At 38.7% G+C, this 17,839-nt stretch overlaps 1 protein-coding gene across 2 annotated transcripts in view; it reads right to left on the minus strand.

Annotated features, from left to right (window-relative positions):
* Positions 1 to 17,839, minus strand: part of ALCAM (activated leukocyte cell adhesion molecule) — a 165,541-nt gene that overhangs the window by 11,756 nt on the left and 135,946 nt on the right. For both annotated transcript variants that reach the window (XM_073306619.1, XM_073306611.1), the window contains exons 7-14: positions 14,996 to 15,123; positions 12,459 to 12,588; positions 5,747 to 5,859; positions 3,856 to 3,991; positions 3,633 to 3,763; positions 2,514 to 2,646; positions 1,518 to 1,556; positions 1,094 to 1,211 (exon numbers count right to left, since the gene is read on the minus strand). In XM_073306619.1, the coding sequence (XP_073162720.1) occupies positions 1,094 to 1,211; positions 1,518 to 1,556; positions 2,514 to 2,646; positions 3,633 to 3,763; positions 3,856 to 3,991; positions 5,747 to 5,859; positions 12,459 to 12,588; positions 14,996 to 15,123 (928 nt within the window). The remainder of the gene's footprint in view (positions 1 to 1,093; positions 1,212 to 1,517; positions 1,557 to 2,513; positions 2,647 to 3,632; positions 3,764 to 3,855; positions 3,992 to 5,746; positions 5,860 to 12,458; positions 12,589 to 14,995; positions 15,124 to 17,839) is intronic.

Here is a 17,839-nt window from a genome sequence, read left to right on the forward strand (position 1 = left end):
CAGAAATAGATGAGGGAAGCCCTTGTAAGTATGGCAACTGAATGAGAAACAATTCTTCATATCAAAACTCAGAATATGTATATTATATAGCTATTGCAAATCAATGTGCAAAGTTTTAGGGAAATACAAGTAAACTTTAATACTGCATGTCTGTCTATATAAATATGTACACAACATACATAACTACTTTCACTTTCAGAACACTTTATAAATGATCTTGGTGCTGTGTAGGCCAGATCCTCAGCTGCTGTAAATCAGATAGCTCCTCTGAATCTCTGAGAAGGCATGGGGGTAGCATAAGTCTGCACTTTCACACCTGACAGGGCCACGGTCTATGTATGGGGAAAAGAGTTTAAGACTACACTCAGCAGAACCAGATGCAAGCTGGATATGGTTAGGGGACCTGATAACCATGAGGATGAGGGGGAAGATATTTCAAAGACTGTCCAGTGTATTCCAGATAGTTTCATTAGTACTGAAAATGAGCAGAGCTAATAGGCACAACATAGACTCTACCTTCTGGATCTAGATTTTTAGTCAGCCCTGGCAATGTCTAGTTTTCAAGCAATACAACTTCCTTCATTAGTATCTCAAACCACTATATGAACAATTTAATTGAGCTTCACATACTCCTGTGAAGTTGGCATCTGTTTACCCTTCTATAAAATTCAGGTAATTAGAGAGAGTATGAGCTGGCCAACTTCTCCTACACTAAGAACTCACCTGACCATCCATGAGGTTGCACAGATGTGACAGCCCATCATTTGACTCAAATTGAAATACCACATCCCACTTAAGTCAAATAGGAAAAGCATCACTAACTTAAATGGAAACACAATCTGGCACTAAGTGACCTGACTAAGGCCACACGGCTGAATCAGGGGCAGATTTAAGGAGTCCTAGCTCTAACCCCTAGATGATACATTGCCTCCATATTAAGATATTCATTTTAATTTCAGATGCAAAATAAGTTTTATAAATGAGGATAACTTCTCGCCCTTAGATTTTCAAAATGCTGTAGGGAGCTAAACAGATAGGTACACATTATTTTAATTTTAAAAAGTCAAGAGCAAGCTTCTATATTAAGTCTTACTTTGATTTCTTCATATATACCCAGTAGATGATACCAGCAACTAGAGCTGCTAGCAGAAGACCAACCACAATTCCTACTATTAGCTTTGCCTGGTCATTAACCTTTTCTCTGTTGTCACCTAAAACAAAGAAGAAAAGTTGTTAAGGTGTCTAACAATAATACACAGCATTAAACATTTTCTATACAAGTAATGCCCCCAGCAAGAAAGGTGGTCAAAAAGTCAAAACTATTAGAGCATTGTGATAATATGCAAAATTTCATTGCTATTAAGCAAAGTTTTTAACAGAGTCTAATTCTTATTGCCTCTGAGACTGGGCAATTTCAACTGAACTCTGAAGGCAGAGAGGACTGTGGAAATTACTCATTCAATGACACTTCATAAAGCTAGAGCAGATAGAAAGAGGGTTCTGTAGCACTTACATACCATTCCTTTCATCTGGCTCATCATATTCTGGGATACTTACTGAAATAAAAAAAACATTAAAAACAAAAACTTGATACCTGAAAGTCACCTTCACCCTGACATTATGCTGTAATATTTAACAATATAATGAGCTATTTTACAGCTAGACCCAAAATGCTCATACTTAATGCTGCATCAGCCACACAACAAAATAATTAATCTTATTTTTTTAGGCAGCAATCCTTGCTTTATATCCATAATGCATCATGTAAAAGTGTTTTATTCCAAAAAAGGACAAGTTTAATCTTATGAATACTTCTGACTAAGCATTTATATGTTAGCATTCATGATAGGGTAACTTTTTACCACTTTATCATTACTGTAGTCCGCTAAACCCTAGCACCTATGAATGGATTCTGTTCTGAAATCACATAAAAAGTTAATAAAAAACCACAAAACTAGAGGCTAAGAAAAGAAGATATCTCAATAATAAAGTAATTTTATAATGTGTATGAATGAGAAGGATAGGATATAGATAGTCTGAAGTACTATCCCCAAAGCAGATGCATCATGAGCCATGGCAGCGCATGGCCTATTTCCCCTTGCCAATATGCCATAACCCTAACCTGCAGGGTTCAAGTATGGGTGTTTGAGGGGAGGTTTCTGCTAAAAGAGGAGAGCTAGTCAGCACTGCTGTGATTTCTGTGATATGCACACTGGTCCACTTTGAACTGTACTGAAATCATACAACTCATTTTCACATACTGTAGGCCACCGAACAGCCATTCGCTAGTAACAAATTTCTTTCACTACCAACCTAGGCTGGGTTGGAGGACTAAAGTCGGTTAATATAGGAGATGTGGAACTTAAGGGAAAAAAACAACCCTCCAATACTACTGCAGCACCGATCAGCATCTCACATTATTTAGAGAGAAAAGCTGGCAAAAGGCATTTGAAACTTTAAGGAAACCACTTCTATTGCTCATTTTTGAAATGCTTCTAACTGAAGACACTTACTGGCAGAGACATTCATCGATGTGACAGTTCTTTCTAGTTGGTTTTCAGCAATACAAGTTAATGTAACATTCTCTTCAGGAGAAATTACAATTTTACTGGAAAATCTTCCATTAACATAGTTGGTCTCCTCTGTCTGGAAAGGAAAAGAAATCAATCGAACAAAAAATGTATACTGTAATGTCATACTAGAATTGTTCATAAGGAAAGTTCTAGAAGTAAATACCTTTTAAAAATCTTACAGTTTTGAAAAAGGGAACCATTTAAAATAATAAACTAAAACTAAAATAATAAACTAAAAGAGCACCCAAAATTAATAGTCAGTTATTTATATATCTCCAAGACATGATCCACGCCCTGAAGCTGCAAGCTAAGGGCCAAATTCTGCCCTTATATACGTCTAGTGCAACCTCCTTGACTTCAGTAAGACTGTGAAGGTATAACTGAAGGTAATATTTGACCATAAGAAATTAATGCAAACTGCTCGTGCATGCTGTCCAACCTATGCTATGCAGAGGACTATCACTGCCAATCTCCATGCATGCATATTTGTTTTCTTTAATCCCTCAAAGTCAGTAAGGTTTTCCAGACCTCAAACACTAATACTTAGATTCATAAATACGAAGGTCAGAAGGGACCATCATGATCATCTAGTCTGACCTCCTGCACAACGCAGGCCATAGAATCTCACCCACCCACTCCTGCGAAAAACCTCTCACCTATGTCTGAGCTATTGAAATCCTCAAATTGTGGTTTAAAGACTTCAAAGGAGCAGAGGATCCTCCAGCAAGTGACCCGTGCCCCATGCTACAGAGGAAGGCAAAAAACCTCCAGGGCCTCTTCCAATCTGCCCTGGAGGAAAATTCCTTCCTGACCCCAATATGGCGATCAGCTAAACCCTGAGCATATGGGCAAGATTCACCAGCCAGATATCTAGGAAATTCTTTGCTGGGTAACTCAGATCCCACCCCATCTAACATCCCATCACAGGCCATTAGGCCTATTTACCATGAATATTTAAAGATCAATTAATTACCAACATCATGTTATCCCATCATACCATCTCCTCCATAAACTTATCAAGTTTAATCTTGTGCATAAATGAATGAGAAAAATACTTGCTTTATTTATGATGCTTCCAGTACCAGTAATTGTCCATTGCACAGCTGGTTTGGGGAAACCCTCCACGTGGCAGACTATTGTTTTAGATTTATTTGACTCTGTTTTCTTTGTCATTCTGATCTGAGGTTTTCCTAAAAGATTATTATATTTAAGCACTATGGTAAAATAATTGTGAATTGTACAATTTACAGTATTAACAAAGCATAACTATGTGCTCCATTACCTTCCACAATAAGTGTAAGTGTTTTACTTTTCTTTAACCCTTCAACCTCCCGTAGAGTAGTTTCACAGATGTAGTTTCCAGCATCCTGGTACTGTAGACTTGAAAATGATGGATCTGTCTGCATTCTGGTATTGTCCTGATAAAGTAAGAAGTTAGTCCACATAATTTCCAATTTAGGCCCCAACCCAAATAAGCATATGCTTAAAGTTAAGTGTGAGAGTCTCTCATCAACCTCATTATAAATAAGCACTGCAATAGATTTCAGTGGAACTCCACACATGCTTTGTGGGATCAGGGCCTTAATCATAGAAACATAAGGCTGTAAGGGTCCTCAAGAGATCATCTAGTCTATCCTCTGCACCAAGGCAAGTAAACCTAGACTATCCATGACAGGTGTCTAACCTTTTCTTAAATCTCAAAGACCAGGGATTCCACAACCTCCTCCCTCGGGAACCTATTCCAGTACTCAACTATCCTTTATAGTTACAATTTTTTTTTCCCTAATATTGAACCTAAATCCCCCTTGCTGCAGATTAAGCAGATTCCTATCTTCAGTGGACATGAGAACAATCACTCACAGTCTTCTTTACAATGGCCCTTAACATACTTGAAGACCTATCAAGGTCCCGCCCCCTTCATAATTTTTTCTCAAGATTCAGGTTTTCTAAACCTTTTATTTTTGCTGCTCTCCTCTGGACTCTCTCCAAATTTGTCCACATCTTTCCCAAAGCATGGTGCCCAAAACTAGATACTCCAGCCAAGGCCTCACCATAGAGTGGAATAGAGGGGACAATTACTTCCCTTATCTTAAATACAACACTCCTGTTAATACACCCCAGAATGTTGCTTGCCTTTTTCACAATTGCATCATATTATTGGCTTACATTCAATTTGTGATCTAGTGCAACCCTCAGATCCTTTTCTGCAGTATTACCACCTAGCCAAATAGTTATTCCCTATTTGGTATTTGTACATTTGATTTTTTTCTTCCTCATGTTTAACCGTCCATCCAATAACTAAAACCCAGCATTTGACAATGTAATTAGCAACAGCTGTGCCAAGTATGAAAAAAGAGGTTTCCAATTTCTAAACAGTGCTGTATGGAGAGCTCAGCAGGCTTTAGTGATCTACTTATATACAAAACAGGGACAGCATGGCAAGTATGCTTGCAAGCTTACCTATGCCACCTTCCCTTGCCCACCATGATAGGTCCCAGCTTTGAAGGAGAGGATCAGAAGATAGTTTGGTGTCTGTAGTCTATTCTGTCTTTGGCCTCCCTAGTAAGATGGCCTACTAAGATGGCCAGAGGCTGCCAGTTTTGGTAACAGTGGTGATAAATGGACACTTTCTTTCAACACAAGCCACTGACCAGTCAAATTAGGTGGTGGTCTATCAATCAGGATCAGATTTGAACACTCTCTGACAAACTTTCTCACTTACCAGTGCCCTGAAACATCCCGTCAACCCCCCCCCCCCCAACATATGCTGTCCTTTTAGTATGTTTATGGGAAACATGACAAAAACATAATTTCTGAAGATATAGGCTGTGTTTAGTGTGTCTAGCGACCTCAATATTTTCAGTGCCGAAGTGGGGCACCTTAAAAGGGAATGATTTTTAGACAGTGGCTAAAGTTTTTAAAAGCACTTTATTTTTCTGAAAGTGTCAAGTAGCACACCAAAAAAGTGAGGCATCCAAAATCACTAGTCACCTTTGAAAACTTATGCAAATTGGTCCAAAAATGTACAGTATTAAATGTCCACGTTAATATTTTAGGTGGTCATTGCTTATAAAAGATCAATTTTAAAAAAGATTCTTCCCAGAACACTGAGGGAGAAATCTTAACAGGTAACCAAATAAAGTGAGTAGGCATTAACAAGAATTATTACTAACCTTTATCCAAAACACAGTTGCGTTTCTACTGGAAGAGATGGTGCATGATACTGGCAGAGCTTCTCCAATCTGCTTAATAACTTCTCCACTAGGAATAAGTGACAAATCCAAATCTATGATAAAAGGAACATTGTTAAAAGATAAATACCAGAAGAGTGAACCATTCTGAGGGTTTACAGAAAAAAGAAATCAGTGGACTTATTGCACTGATAAAACATAGATTGTTTGCTCAAAAAAGGAATCTAAATCAGTTCTTTAAGTGAGACAGATAAAAAGAAGGATCCTGAAAGAACACAATGCAGAATATGCATATCTACTATAATTATAGCCTAACAAAGTGAAACATGACACAGATCAGCTAATAAACAGACGTTTTTCCATCTTGTGCAGCTGAAAAAATGATCCAGGAGGGTTCATGAAACTGGAGATGTTGTCCAGGTAGGGGAGAGAGGTTTTTGCAAAGAGAATAGCAGAGTGGAATGAGGAGGATTTTTGTTAGGAGTGGGGTGGAAATCTGATTAGAGGACTTGTCTTGAGGGATAGAGAAGAATTTTAGAAGCTGCTTCTAGGGATATCGGACAGGAGGACAAGGGAGAGAATTGTTGAAATTGGTAGAAAGGACAGGTTGATTCTCTTAAGAGGTGTGGAAGAGCTGCCCCAGTTTGGGGAGGTAGGGTGAGAGGATGGTGCAGGAAGGTTTGGCAATTTAGTGGGAGGAGTGGGTTAGGGCCTTTGTCACAGAGATAGGGAGGCAGCATATGTTCTATTAGTTGATTCTTGTTTCTAAGAATTCTTCTTAACTTAAAACACACACATTCATCAACTACTATGTAGCTTTCCAATGCACCATTTGCCTTTTTTACTTCTTATATGATTACATATGCCATAAGGTCTCAGACATTTCAAATGCTAGGCAACTCCAGATGCTACTGTTTGTTTTTTGCATACAGAATCCTATGTTGAGAGAATAGGGAAGTCGCCCAGTTAAACATCTGTTTTCATCCCCACCTCCTAGCATCTTACTATGCAAACCAAAAAGCCTAGTTATCCTAAAAATTGCATGTATGGAAATCAGTGGCTGGTGAAGCTCTGAACCACAGTAGATTATAATCCCATCATGGCACAGCATTTTCTGGAAAACCACTGCAACATATCATATCCTACCATCTTAACAACAGCTGGGGGGAAAAAAAAGCCAGGCTAGACACAAGAGGGTGAACCTCAAAAAGAAGGGTTTTTTAAATGTTTGTTTTCCTAGGGCTAGAGCCCTAAAGTCTCACTTTGTTCTTTCTAGGTCAGGACACTCACAAGACGAGAAATATTTTTGCCCAGCTCTGTACTACTATATAATTATTCTCATGAAAATGGCGGTATTGAATTTACTGGATTTTGTTGTTGTTGCGTTAAAGGGTTTAAAATACCACTACCACATTCGGGCAACCAACGGCGTTCTAATTAAATTGTCACCTACTTTTTCTTTATCCATTTCCCTATCATTACAGGCAATCAAGAAATCTATATAAGAGATGCCCCCTTTATTATCCACTTGTTTTGCCTTCCGGATTCTAAATCCTCAGACACTACAGCAACAGTCATCTTAGACATACCTGAGACACAGCTGATGATGCAGATAGAGAATTTCTATCTGTATATTCTCAAGTACTAAAGATCTTAGAATTGCTTAAACCAGTGAATTGTGGTTCATTGCAAATTCACTCAACAGAAGAGTCAACTTTTCTGCTGCTTTCATTCACCAATTTCACTAGAAAGGGCATTATACAATAATTAAGGGATGCAGGCATCAAAGAGAGGACTGGGCCCATCTCGCAATAATAATGAATATTGTCAAATGTTAATAATATCGGCGTTATTACTAATATAGGCCTAATTTCTACTATCAGTGGTTACATGAACTCTATTGGTTCATTTGCTACTTCAGACAGCAGGCACACGTATAAAGACCTAACCAAAGAGAGACAACTGCCTGATCAGTATCATTTAGTTTCCCTCTTCCAGAGGGCATGTCCCCAAAAGCAAAACCATCAAGATTCAGTAAGATATATCAGGAGATCATCTGTTCTCCCCACAATGACTCAGACACAGAGCAACTGCATAGATTCCTGCTTCACCTTGGTAAGGGAGGATTAGTTCTCACTCAACTTGTTTCCTCCTATTCTCTGAGCACATGCTTAATATAGGGTAGAGAGGCTATGGAATTTTCTTCCTCAGGGTGATTCCCCTTCAATGTCTACTCAAACCTTTATTTCTTTGAAGCAGGATATTGACTCAGACTCAAGAGATCATAGACCACCACTCAGGAAGGAATCTTGTCACAGGAAGCAAGAACTCATTACATTCTTGGCCTTCATCTCAGGCAAGACTGACACTCTGACCAGAGCAGTCTTTAAACACAGACCTCCTCATGCTAGGGCCTCTCCCTTTTCAGTGAAAGAACAGAGGCCACCACCCTTCTCACATATTGCTATGAATAATTCAAAGTTGGGGGAAAACTGCAGTGAATACGAGACTTAAGATCTTACTTCTGAACTGCAAAGCCCTGAGAGGTGTTTATAGAACGGGCTGGGAGACAAGCTCACGTTTGGCAGAGGATTCTCCCTCGGAAATCATTGTGGGCATCGGGGTAAACAGTTTCTCTGCATACACCAGTTTTCCTTATGTACCAGGACACTTACTTTTCATCTGTTGGCACAGATGTTACTGAGCAGGGCAGTATGAAAAAGGTTTGCATACACTTGCCTCTCTAGAGGGGAAAAAATTACTAAAATACTCTACTTTTACACTGACTTGCTTCGGGTTTCTCTTTTCTGCCTTTAAAACTTCCTTCATTAATTTGTCATTAAAAACAAACTCCACAGTAGGTGCCATATTTAATACACACCAACTTCTAATTTAGTGTAAACGGGAAGACTTGGATCGATAGCACTACTGGCTTTGCATAGGAAGTAGCATGGTAAAGATGTGAGGATTACATCCCACACGTCATTACACCACCATACAGCACCTGAGGATATAAGAGCCATTTAACTAATGTGGGAAATACTAGAGAGATGTTCCACCGTCACAACAGAATGGGAAACTTCAAGTCAGAAAACTAGGAAGTGCAAGACTGGATTTGAACTCTGTGTTGTAATCAGGAGGGTTAAGTGCAGTACGTCATGTAATTCTGGCATCCTGAATATTTTAACACTCCAGTGTGAACTCCTTCTGGTCTACTGGGAGTTGAAGGTTGTCATATCATTTGAAAGATTAGATTTTTAATAATGTTTGACTTGGCATCTCTTACAAAAAACTAATGATCTTCTTGCAGTCTAGAAGCCTAAAATTGATTATAGATTTCCTAGAATCATGTTGGTTTACAAGGATAAATTCTATTAGCAGAACTCCTTGATTTCTAAAGTTTCATTTAGCTTGAGCACACATTCCTCAGCAGAAAAGAGAATCCTTTAAGTCTGACATAAGAGGCTGGACAGAGGTAAGCAACACCAGTAGGAGTGCAGGGATACATTGTGTTCCAAGTGGGAACAGTGTCTCCTGGAACTCCATAGAGCAGTGAGGACACCTGACTAGCCTGTGACAGGGTACAACATGCACTCTCCGCTGCCCCATTAAGCTGTGTTGGTCACTTGATGGGGACCATGGATCCACAAATGTCCCACCTTCCCTTGAGAAGGCAAATACCATTGTTGGTGCTAACTTCATGCAGTCCTTGTGGTCAGTGGGTGAGGAGGCTTCTTCTGGTGTTGTCCCCCACTTCCTGGCACACTTACTGTATGGACATAATATACCCCTAAATTTGGTGCATAACCAAAATTAAGGTGTTTTAATATCAATATTCAGCTCTATATGGCTCTCACAATGTACTTTCCACTTAATGTTTTTGTGTTTTCCATAGAGCATCATGATTTTCTGCAAAGTGGTAATGTAATGTATTTTAGTGTCAGCAAGAAGTTTTCCAAAACCCAACACCTGTAAGAGACCAATACAGTCAAATTGCCCAATAAAAAGTCTGTTTGGCACCCACTATTATGAATGAAATATAGATCTATTTAAAAAAAACCCAAATAATCTGGTATATATCAATTCATGGATGGAAAAAGTATTTTCTACTAATTATTCCTTAAGATTATAACATCAAAAGTGAGTAAATAAATCCTTAACCTCAGCAGTAAGACTACTTAAGTATACCATAATTGAATCACTGAAAGGAATGCACACCCCTGCAATGACAGGAGAAGCAAAAAGGGGGGGGGGCAAAATATAGTTAAATGGACAGGTTGAAGAATTTGAGCCATACAAGCATTCTTTAAAAAACAAAACCAACCCCCCCACCCACACACACCTCCCCAAATAAGCCTACAGAAAGTAGCAAACTATGGTAGGTTAAAAAGTGAGATGGAAGTCAGGAGCGCAAAGATAGAATCTGAAGATCAAACAGATAAAGACATGAAAACATACAAGTATATTGGAAGCAGAAAGCAATGGTAGAAGCAGCAGCTCTGCTGAACTATCAAAGTAAAGCGAGCAATTATAGAGGAGAAAGCTGTGGAAGAGAAGCTACATGAATTCTCACCACAACACATGTTGTGGAGATTTCTACCTTAGGCCAATAATCTTTAAACCATAAAAGTGAAGCAACGTTAGAGATTGAGGTGTCAAAAGAACAGATACAGGAACAAACTGATTACATTAAATTAAAGAGGAACAACAGGACCTGATGCTATACATCCAAGAATTCTGCAAGAAGTGGCTCTTGACAACTATATGCACTCATTAACATCAGCTACTATATTGAAACACAAAGGCAGTAAATGTTGCCCCTATCTTTAAAGATGATGCTCGGGTGATTCTGGGAGTTAGACAAGCAAGCCTCACTAAGTACCAGGAAATTGGATGAAATAATATCTGAACAGCAGCATTATAAAACACCAAGATGAACATTTAATGATAGTAATAAACCAAAATCAGCATGACTTCTCCCACCCATTAGAATTCTTTCAGCCTGTAAACAAAATAGTGGATAAAAAGAACTGGCTGATAAAAATGATTTTGATTTTTTTTAAAAAGACTTTGGAAAAAAATCTCTCTTGTAAAAGACTATTGAGGAAATTAAGTAGTCACAGAATGAGAAATAATGTCATGGATCAGGAACTCACTAAAAGTCACAAAACAATTTAAATAATCTGGAAAAGGGTATGAATAGAGACATGGAAAAAACTGCTGATGACAAGAAATTTTACAGGTTAGATGACCCTTTAATATTTTAGAACTTCAGAGGGACCTTGCAAAGCTCAGTGAATGGACAGCATAATGGCAGATGCTGAAAGTCTTCCTTAAATGTATGATAATGTTCACTAGAAGAATAGTCTGAATTACTCATACAGATAAGTAATTTCTAAATTAACTGTAATCTCTCTGGAAAAAGAGCTAGGCATCCCTGGAGATAATTAATGAAAACCTTTGCCCACTATGCATTAGCACTAAAAAGAAAAAAAGGCAAAACATATTAAGATACGTAAATAATAGGACGGAGAAGAACAATGAAATTGTGGTGATGCCATGATATAAATTGATATTATACCATCTCCTGGAATACGGTGTTCAATTCCAGTTACATTATCTAAAAGAAGGTGGAGCAGAAATGGAAGGGATGCAAAGTGTGTGTGTGTAGGTGGGGGGGGGGAGGGAAGAGCACAGGGATACTTTAGCATGGAGACAGTTTAGAGAAGAGACAAATAAGAGTGGTATGGCAATGGTATTTAAAATAATAAATATTGTAAAGAATGCAAACAAGGTGCTCCTCTTTATCCTTACACATAATACAAGAACAAGTGGATAGTAAATTAAATTGAAAAGCAACACATTTAAAACTAATAAATACTTTAAAAAAAAAAGTCTACTTTGCCAGTAGAATTTATTGCCACAAGAATTTGAGGTCAAGAGTTTACAGGATTCAAAAAAATGGTTACATTTTTTTTATAGGTAACGACAAAATCCACAGTGATATAAACTCTCCTATGCTTTAGGTAATAAGCCAAACACTAAATGACTGCTTTAAGGAGAAATGTCCACTATGGATATAGTTAATCCTTTATTGTCCACCTACAAGGTTCCTAGCACATTCCTCTCAAGTAAGTGCTACTTGCCCTTGTCTGAGATAGGATATTGGACTAGTATGATCTAGAATGGAAATTCCTGTGAATTGTGGTTTTGATTGACATAATAATGGACCACATGATGCTTCTGTAAATTTAAATAGATTTGGAGACAGTGCCTTCATACAATAATTTTTGTATTAAAATACATAAGTTATCACGGCCAGCAAACGTATTTTTGACAAGTTGCAGAGTGTCAGCACAGTTTGCAGGTCTGTTTTAATCCATTGAATTACAGTGGTATTAAAAGGTATCAAGTTAATAAAAATGCACTTAGAAAAAAATAAGACAAAGGATCAAATAGTGTTTGCAATTATTCCATGCTCAGTTCTGCTGTAAGTGACTGAGTTCAATAAAAGATATTACTTCACCCACCTTGTTTCTTTCTAATATCTGGGGACTGACATGGTTACAACCACACTGCATACAGTTCTAATGTAGTCATTAGAACTAATCATATGAGTAAAGCAAGGTGGGATTAGCCCAGAATTTGTAAGATGTTTGAATTGTTTCTGGAAATGAAAAATATAATGACTTACAGTGAACGGTGATGGTGGTTGAGTCCTCCATGCTTCTGTCAATCAGAGAGCATTTGTATTCTCCTGTTGCATTTCGTCTCACATCTGTCATTACATAAGTATCTGAGCTTCTTATACCTTCGGGTTCTCCCTGTGGGTGGAAGTATTACATTTATGGGTTATAGAGAGTTGCTAAAAACAGGAGAGGCACATGTTCTTTGAACAATATTTTATAAAGCAACTTTCATCCTGAAGTGCTTCACAATCTACATACATTCAGCACCAGTGAAATCCAACTACATCAGAGTACAGTACAGATTTAATTTTGTTGCATGACTGCAGGAATTGCACAGTTGCAAAGTCACTAACAAAAAAGTTTTACTTTAAACATTCAACTTAAATGATGATTTTCAGAAATGTTAGAAAAATACAAAATCTGAGACATTTAACAGCAAGATTGGAAGGGAAGATTACATTGAGACAGAACAGAGTAATCATAACTTTGCAAAGAGAAACTATGATGGGGGAGCAATGTCTTTCCTGAAACTTGTAGCATTTTGGATAACATTAACTACTGAAGTGTATCACAAACATTGTTAGATCCATAACACAGACTGCCTAAGCAAACAGCACTAATTTTAGCTCCCCTCAAACAAGAGAATTCTGTAGATGTAATTAGGAGGCTGAAGTTCATGTGAAGTGAGGCCCTTAGCTCACCCATGTTCATCACAGAACAGGTGGAGTTCTGGTACACTTATGGCTCTTCCCCCCATCCCGGACCCCCTGCTACAACTGCTGCTTAGAGTGGCTTAAAAGGGGGTTGATTGGGCCATCAGTTCCACTCTCACTCAGCTTCACCTGCAGCTTGAGGTAGAGGAGTGGCTTCAGACCCTGCCTCCCCTCACAGTTCTGAAGCAATGCAAGCTGCAAAAGGAGAGGAGTCCAAAGTAGCTGCGGGTTATTAAGCAAAGCAACTGGTGGTCTGGAGCTATTTGGAAGCACACAGTCTTCCTGTCCTGAAGGTAAACTGGTTCTCATGGTGTAGTGGGAGCAGAAAACACAGGAAAAGTGCAAGAAACAAAGAAAGGAGGAAACAAAGGTCAGCCTACAGATAATCACATTTCTGTCTGAAAATATTTCACCTATTATTGCAAGATTACTATAACTAATATATACTATAAATGTTAACTTCATTTTCAATTTTTACTTTCTGCATTTGACAGCAGGTTGTTTGATTTGTTCCCTTGTATTGTCCGTCAACCCTTGTTTGTGCTGGTATTTCACAAAGCAACAGAGTAAAGATCAAATAAATACAGGAAGATGTGACTGTGAAACCATGAAAAATGGCAGGTGTAATACCTGAAATTACTTTAAACTCATGTGAAAAGAATGTTTGGCCCTTTAACACGTAGTTAATTTTCATATTCTTTATAAATCTTGTTCCCCAATTTAAAAAAAATTCTATTAATAAATTGTGTCTCTATTTTTCACCATATAATTCTAATGTTCTTCTGAAGGCTGTCACTACAGGAATTAATTACTCAATATACTTTACAGAGGAAGGTCTAAATCTTAGATAGGATTTTGCCACCTTAACTGCTACATTTATTTGATTTTTCTCGTGGGATTACTCTGTTCATATTATAGTAAATTAAACTGTTTTCCTCTGGTCCTTTTTCACCATTGCATTTCTATGAACACCACTCCATCATATATCTATTGTAAAAAGATTGTTAATCTGTGAAGAGGGTAAAAAAAATCTTCACTAAATTTTGACAGATTCTCTGCAGGCTCCAGACTGGTATCCTCTCAGCAAATTTCCTGAACTTGCCAAGGTCAGCTTTTCACTTGGTTAATAGCATCAGATGCCTTCATTTGTTATATAAGCATTTATAAATTCCTTCCAGAGATAAACTAGTGTTGAACAGCAGCACCCACAGCCATACGCATTTTACGCATGGTGCCTACCATTGGCAGGGCTGGAATAAGGTATAGGCAACCTATGCAGATGCCTAGGGCATCATTTGTTGAGGGGAGGGGCAACCTGATTTGGGTACTGGTGCAGGAGCCATCCCAATAGCATGGGCCAGGAGGAGCAGTACTGGCCACCCTGTTCTGATTCAAGTTTGGCTGCGGCGTGCTCCTCCCCCATCACAACACAGGGGACATGGGCAGTGAGATGGATCTGCACAGCTCCTCCTGGCCACTGCCATGGGTCCAGCTCCTGAATCCGGTCTCCCCACGGGAGCGTACCCAGCCTCGCTCCACTTCCAGCATCTCATGTCTCCTCTGCTCTGCTCACAGGACTTGCTCAGTAGCAGCTTATGACCTGCTAGAAGTATGGGGCGCTCCATGAGTGCCTTCAAGGGGGAGCTGACTAGGAGAGGGGCAGAGGGGAGGGACACGAGGGGGTTTTGCCTAGTGTAAAATAAAGTATGTTTTGGTGTCATGGTAAGGTAAAGTTAGACTGGTTCAGCGTGGGTGCCTCTGGTGTCAAATAATAGGAAGAAATAGTACAGACTATTATTGCTAAGTAACAACAGTAAAGTAATACTTACTGGAATATAAAACAGAAACTCCTGTGGAGGGGGGTTACCATTTCCTGAGCACTTTAGAGTGATGTTATCACCTTCTTTGATGGTATTTCTTTGTGACAGCACTTTAATTGTCACCTTCTCTGTAGGATCTGTGAAAATAAGGACACAAGTTAGTTTTTGTCAAGTACCAAGATAACTATGCATACAGGGTAAATGTCCAAAGTATACACAATTTTCTCCAGAAGTAGGTGAAGGTAATTGCATTTTTTTTTTTTAATAGAAGGAATGAAGTTTACAGGTACTCGTCCATACTGAGTACAAATCCTATTAGAATGAACTACACACAAACCCTGTATAAAAATCAAGTTTTCCTTAGCAAAATGCCTATAACTGAAGCAGGAGTGACCATAATTATTTTCATGTAAAAAAAGACCAGTAGGAACAATTTCACAGTATGATTTCATTACGAGAAACTTAACGGCACTATATGCAGCTTGCTGTTTGAAGGGACTACAGCAGCCACAAACATAACTAAAGCTATCAGCCCCCTGCACTAATTAGATAATAGTATCTTGTATTAAATAAAAAGAAATATTAGCTAAGCAACTATAGCAAGGCTCCTCTATATGCTGATCAGTGTAGTAGGTTGCAGAAAGAAGAATTTGGTAAAAACTTAAGACTCAACACAGTCAACCAAGCTGTAAATGTAATATTTCTGTCATGTTAAATAGGGTTGAGCGATAACATATTGTACTGTGGTAATTTTTTAAAATCTTATCTTTACTTTTTAAGAGATTCTCTATTATAGGTTACTCCTCCTATGAAGGATGTTAAATAGAATTTTCAAAAGTGGAGTAAAATGGGACAGATTAATGAAAGAAAATAATGGATAGATAACTTTTTATATTAATTTAAATAATATTTTGTATTCTAATCATGTGCTGCTTTTGCATTAGGATAGGCGGATCTCCACTGCCTTCATTAGGACTCCCTAAAGTCCATGCTGGTGGATCTCTGTTCAGCACTGAGAGTGTTGCACCTACCTTTTAGCTGACAAAAATGGTTAAGTTTGTTCTAAATGACAAATCGCATGGTAGAATTGTTAGTTATAATTTAAAATTTGTTCATATATATATATATATGAACAATCATTTGACAATGCTATTTATTCAGCAAAGGGGAAAACTGAATGGATCAGGAAGTACAAGGGTCGTGGGCTCTGACACAAGTGAGGGTGAAAGACTATATGTGATTGCTGCACTAGACAGTCCACCACACTGAGGGGAAGTCTCAAGACTTTTGTGGGGCTGTTCTCTTACTCGAATGCCAGGTTAAAAAAAAAGGGGGGGGAGGGGAGAGCCTGGGATAAATACTTCTCTGAGGCTTTGTCTGTAAGAGAAAATTAAACAAACTAGTTTAGAAATTGATTTAGATAAATGGAAGCAATTCCCTTGCAAGATCCCTTTTTAATTTAGGGGTACCTTGTATTGATTTAGCTAGTTAGGCTGGCAGCAGACAAAAAGATTACTGCTAAGTTAAAATAAGTCCACACAAGGGGATTGCACCAGTTTAACTAAATCTATTTCTCTAACTGATTTAGTTAAATCATTGTGTAGACCAAGCCTAAGATAACATGCAAAGATGATAAGGAGGGGAGCATTTACCTACACAACAGTAAGAGTAGTTACCCAGCTTACCAAGGGGGCTGTATTGGATTCTCAGTCACTAAAAATTTTTAAACCAAGAGTGTATGTTTTTACACAAGGTATGCTTTAGTTCAAATAGGAATTAATTCAGGCAAGTCCTATGTTATACAGGAGGTCAGACTAAATCAGTGGTTCTCAACCTATTCACCACTGTGAGCCGCATATGCGGCTTTCTCAGTGTTGTGTGGGCTATATCCATACAATATATGTGTTACCTATATGGCCTTGAGGATGCCATATGGGCCACAGCTGTGTGATGATTGTGCTGCAAGCGGACCGCAGACTGAGAACCAATGGACCCTTCTAAATTATGAATCCTTGGCCCTAACTTGCTGGCCACACATTATCCCTCTCACTAGGTCAGGATCCCCTTCTCCCGGTCATCCTTACCTTGTGCAAGTAACACTGTGCACCTGCATTTGGAAGGTCCAACGTCTGGAAATGGATACTGATAGCCAAACATTTCACACGGCCATTCAGTAACCTATCCTGATCATTCTATCACAAAACCACCACCCCCACCCAACCTTGACACGCTTTTTTGGTAGCTTTAGAAGAGGCCGAGTGAACAGATGCGGAGTCTGAACCACCCTGTCAAACCTAGAGATACAGTTCTTCCATAACAAGTCTGATGGATGCTGGTGAGGCAGTGTAGGAAAGTTTTCATGTCCAACTGGTGAGTCTTCCGTGACCCTCCACTTCTGAGTTCAAGTCAACGTCTATGAAGCCCTAAACTATTTAGTCATCTGAGCGATCACATCTCTACCACTGTTCTTTCGCGGGAGTTATCATTTAAGTCATTCTTCCTCTTGTTTTCTGGAACTTGCTCCCTACAGCACACTGGACACTGAATGTAAAGAACTTCAGAGCTCTGCATTAAATTTATCCATATGGTCAGCGCTTTGAAAGATTTTGGGTCTCATTTTAATGGAGGAGTTTTTGTTGGTGGTGGGTTTTTTGACAAAATTGGGTGTATTTTTGTTATGGAGTTGAGTTGGGAGTGGGATTCTTCTTCTGGCATATAGCTTCTGGCAGCACGAAGAATGAATCGGATGTCTGGTATATGAGGTAACCACTATCACAGCATCAAGTGGAGATGTTGAGCACATCCATCCCACATCAAGATGGTAAAGAGTGCAGTCCATAGCCAGATGGCATG

The sequence above is a fragment of the Lepidochelys kempii genome, chromosome 1 (assembly GCF_965140265.1).
Source record: "Lepidochelys kempii isolate rLepKem1 chromosome 1, rLepKem1.hap2, whole genome shotgun sequence".
NCBI classification, from domain to species: Eukaryota; Metazoa; Chordata; order Testudines; family Cheloniidae; genus Lepidochelys; species Lepidochelys kempii.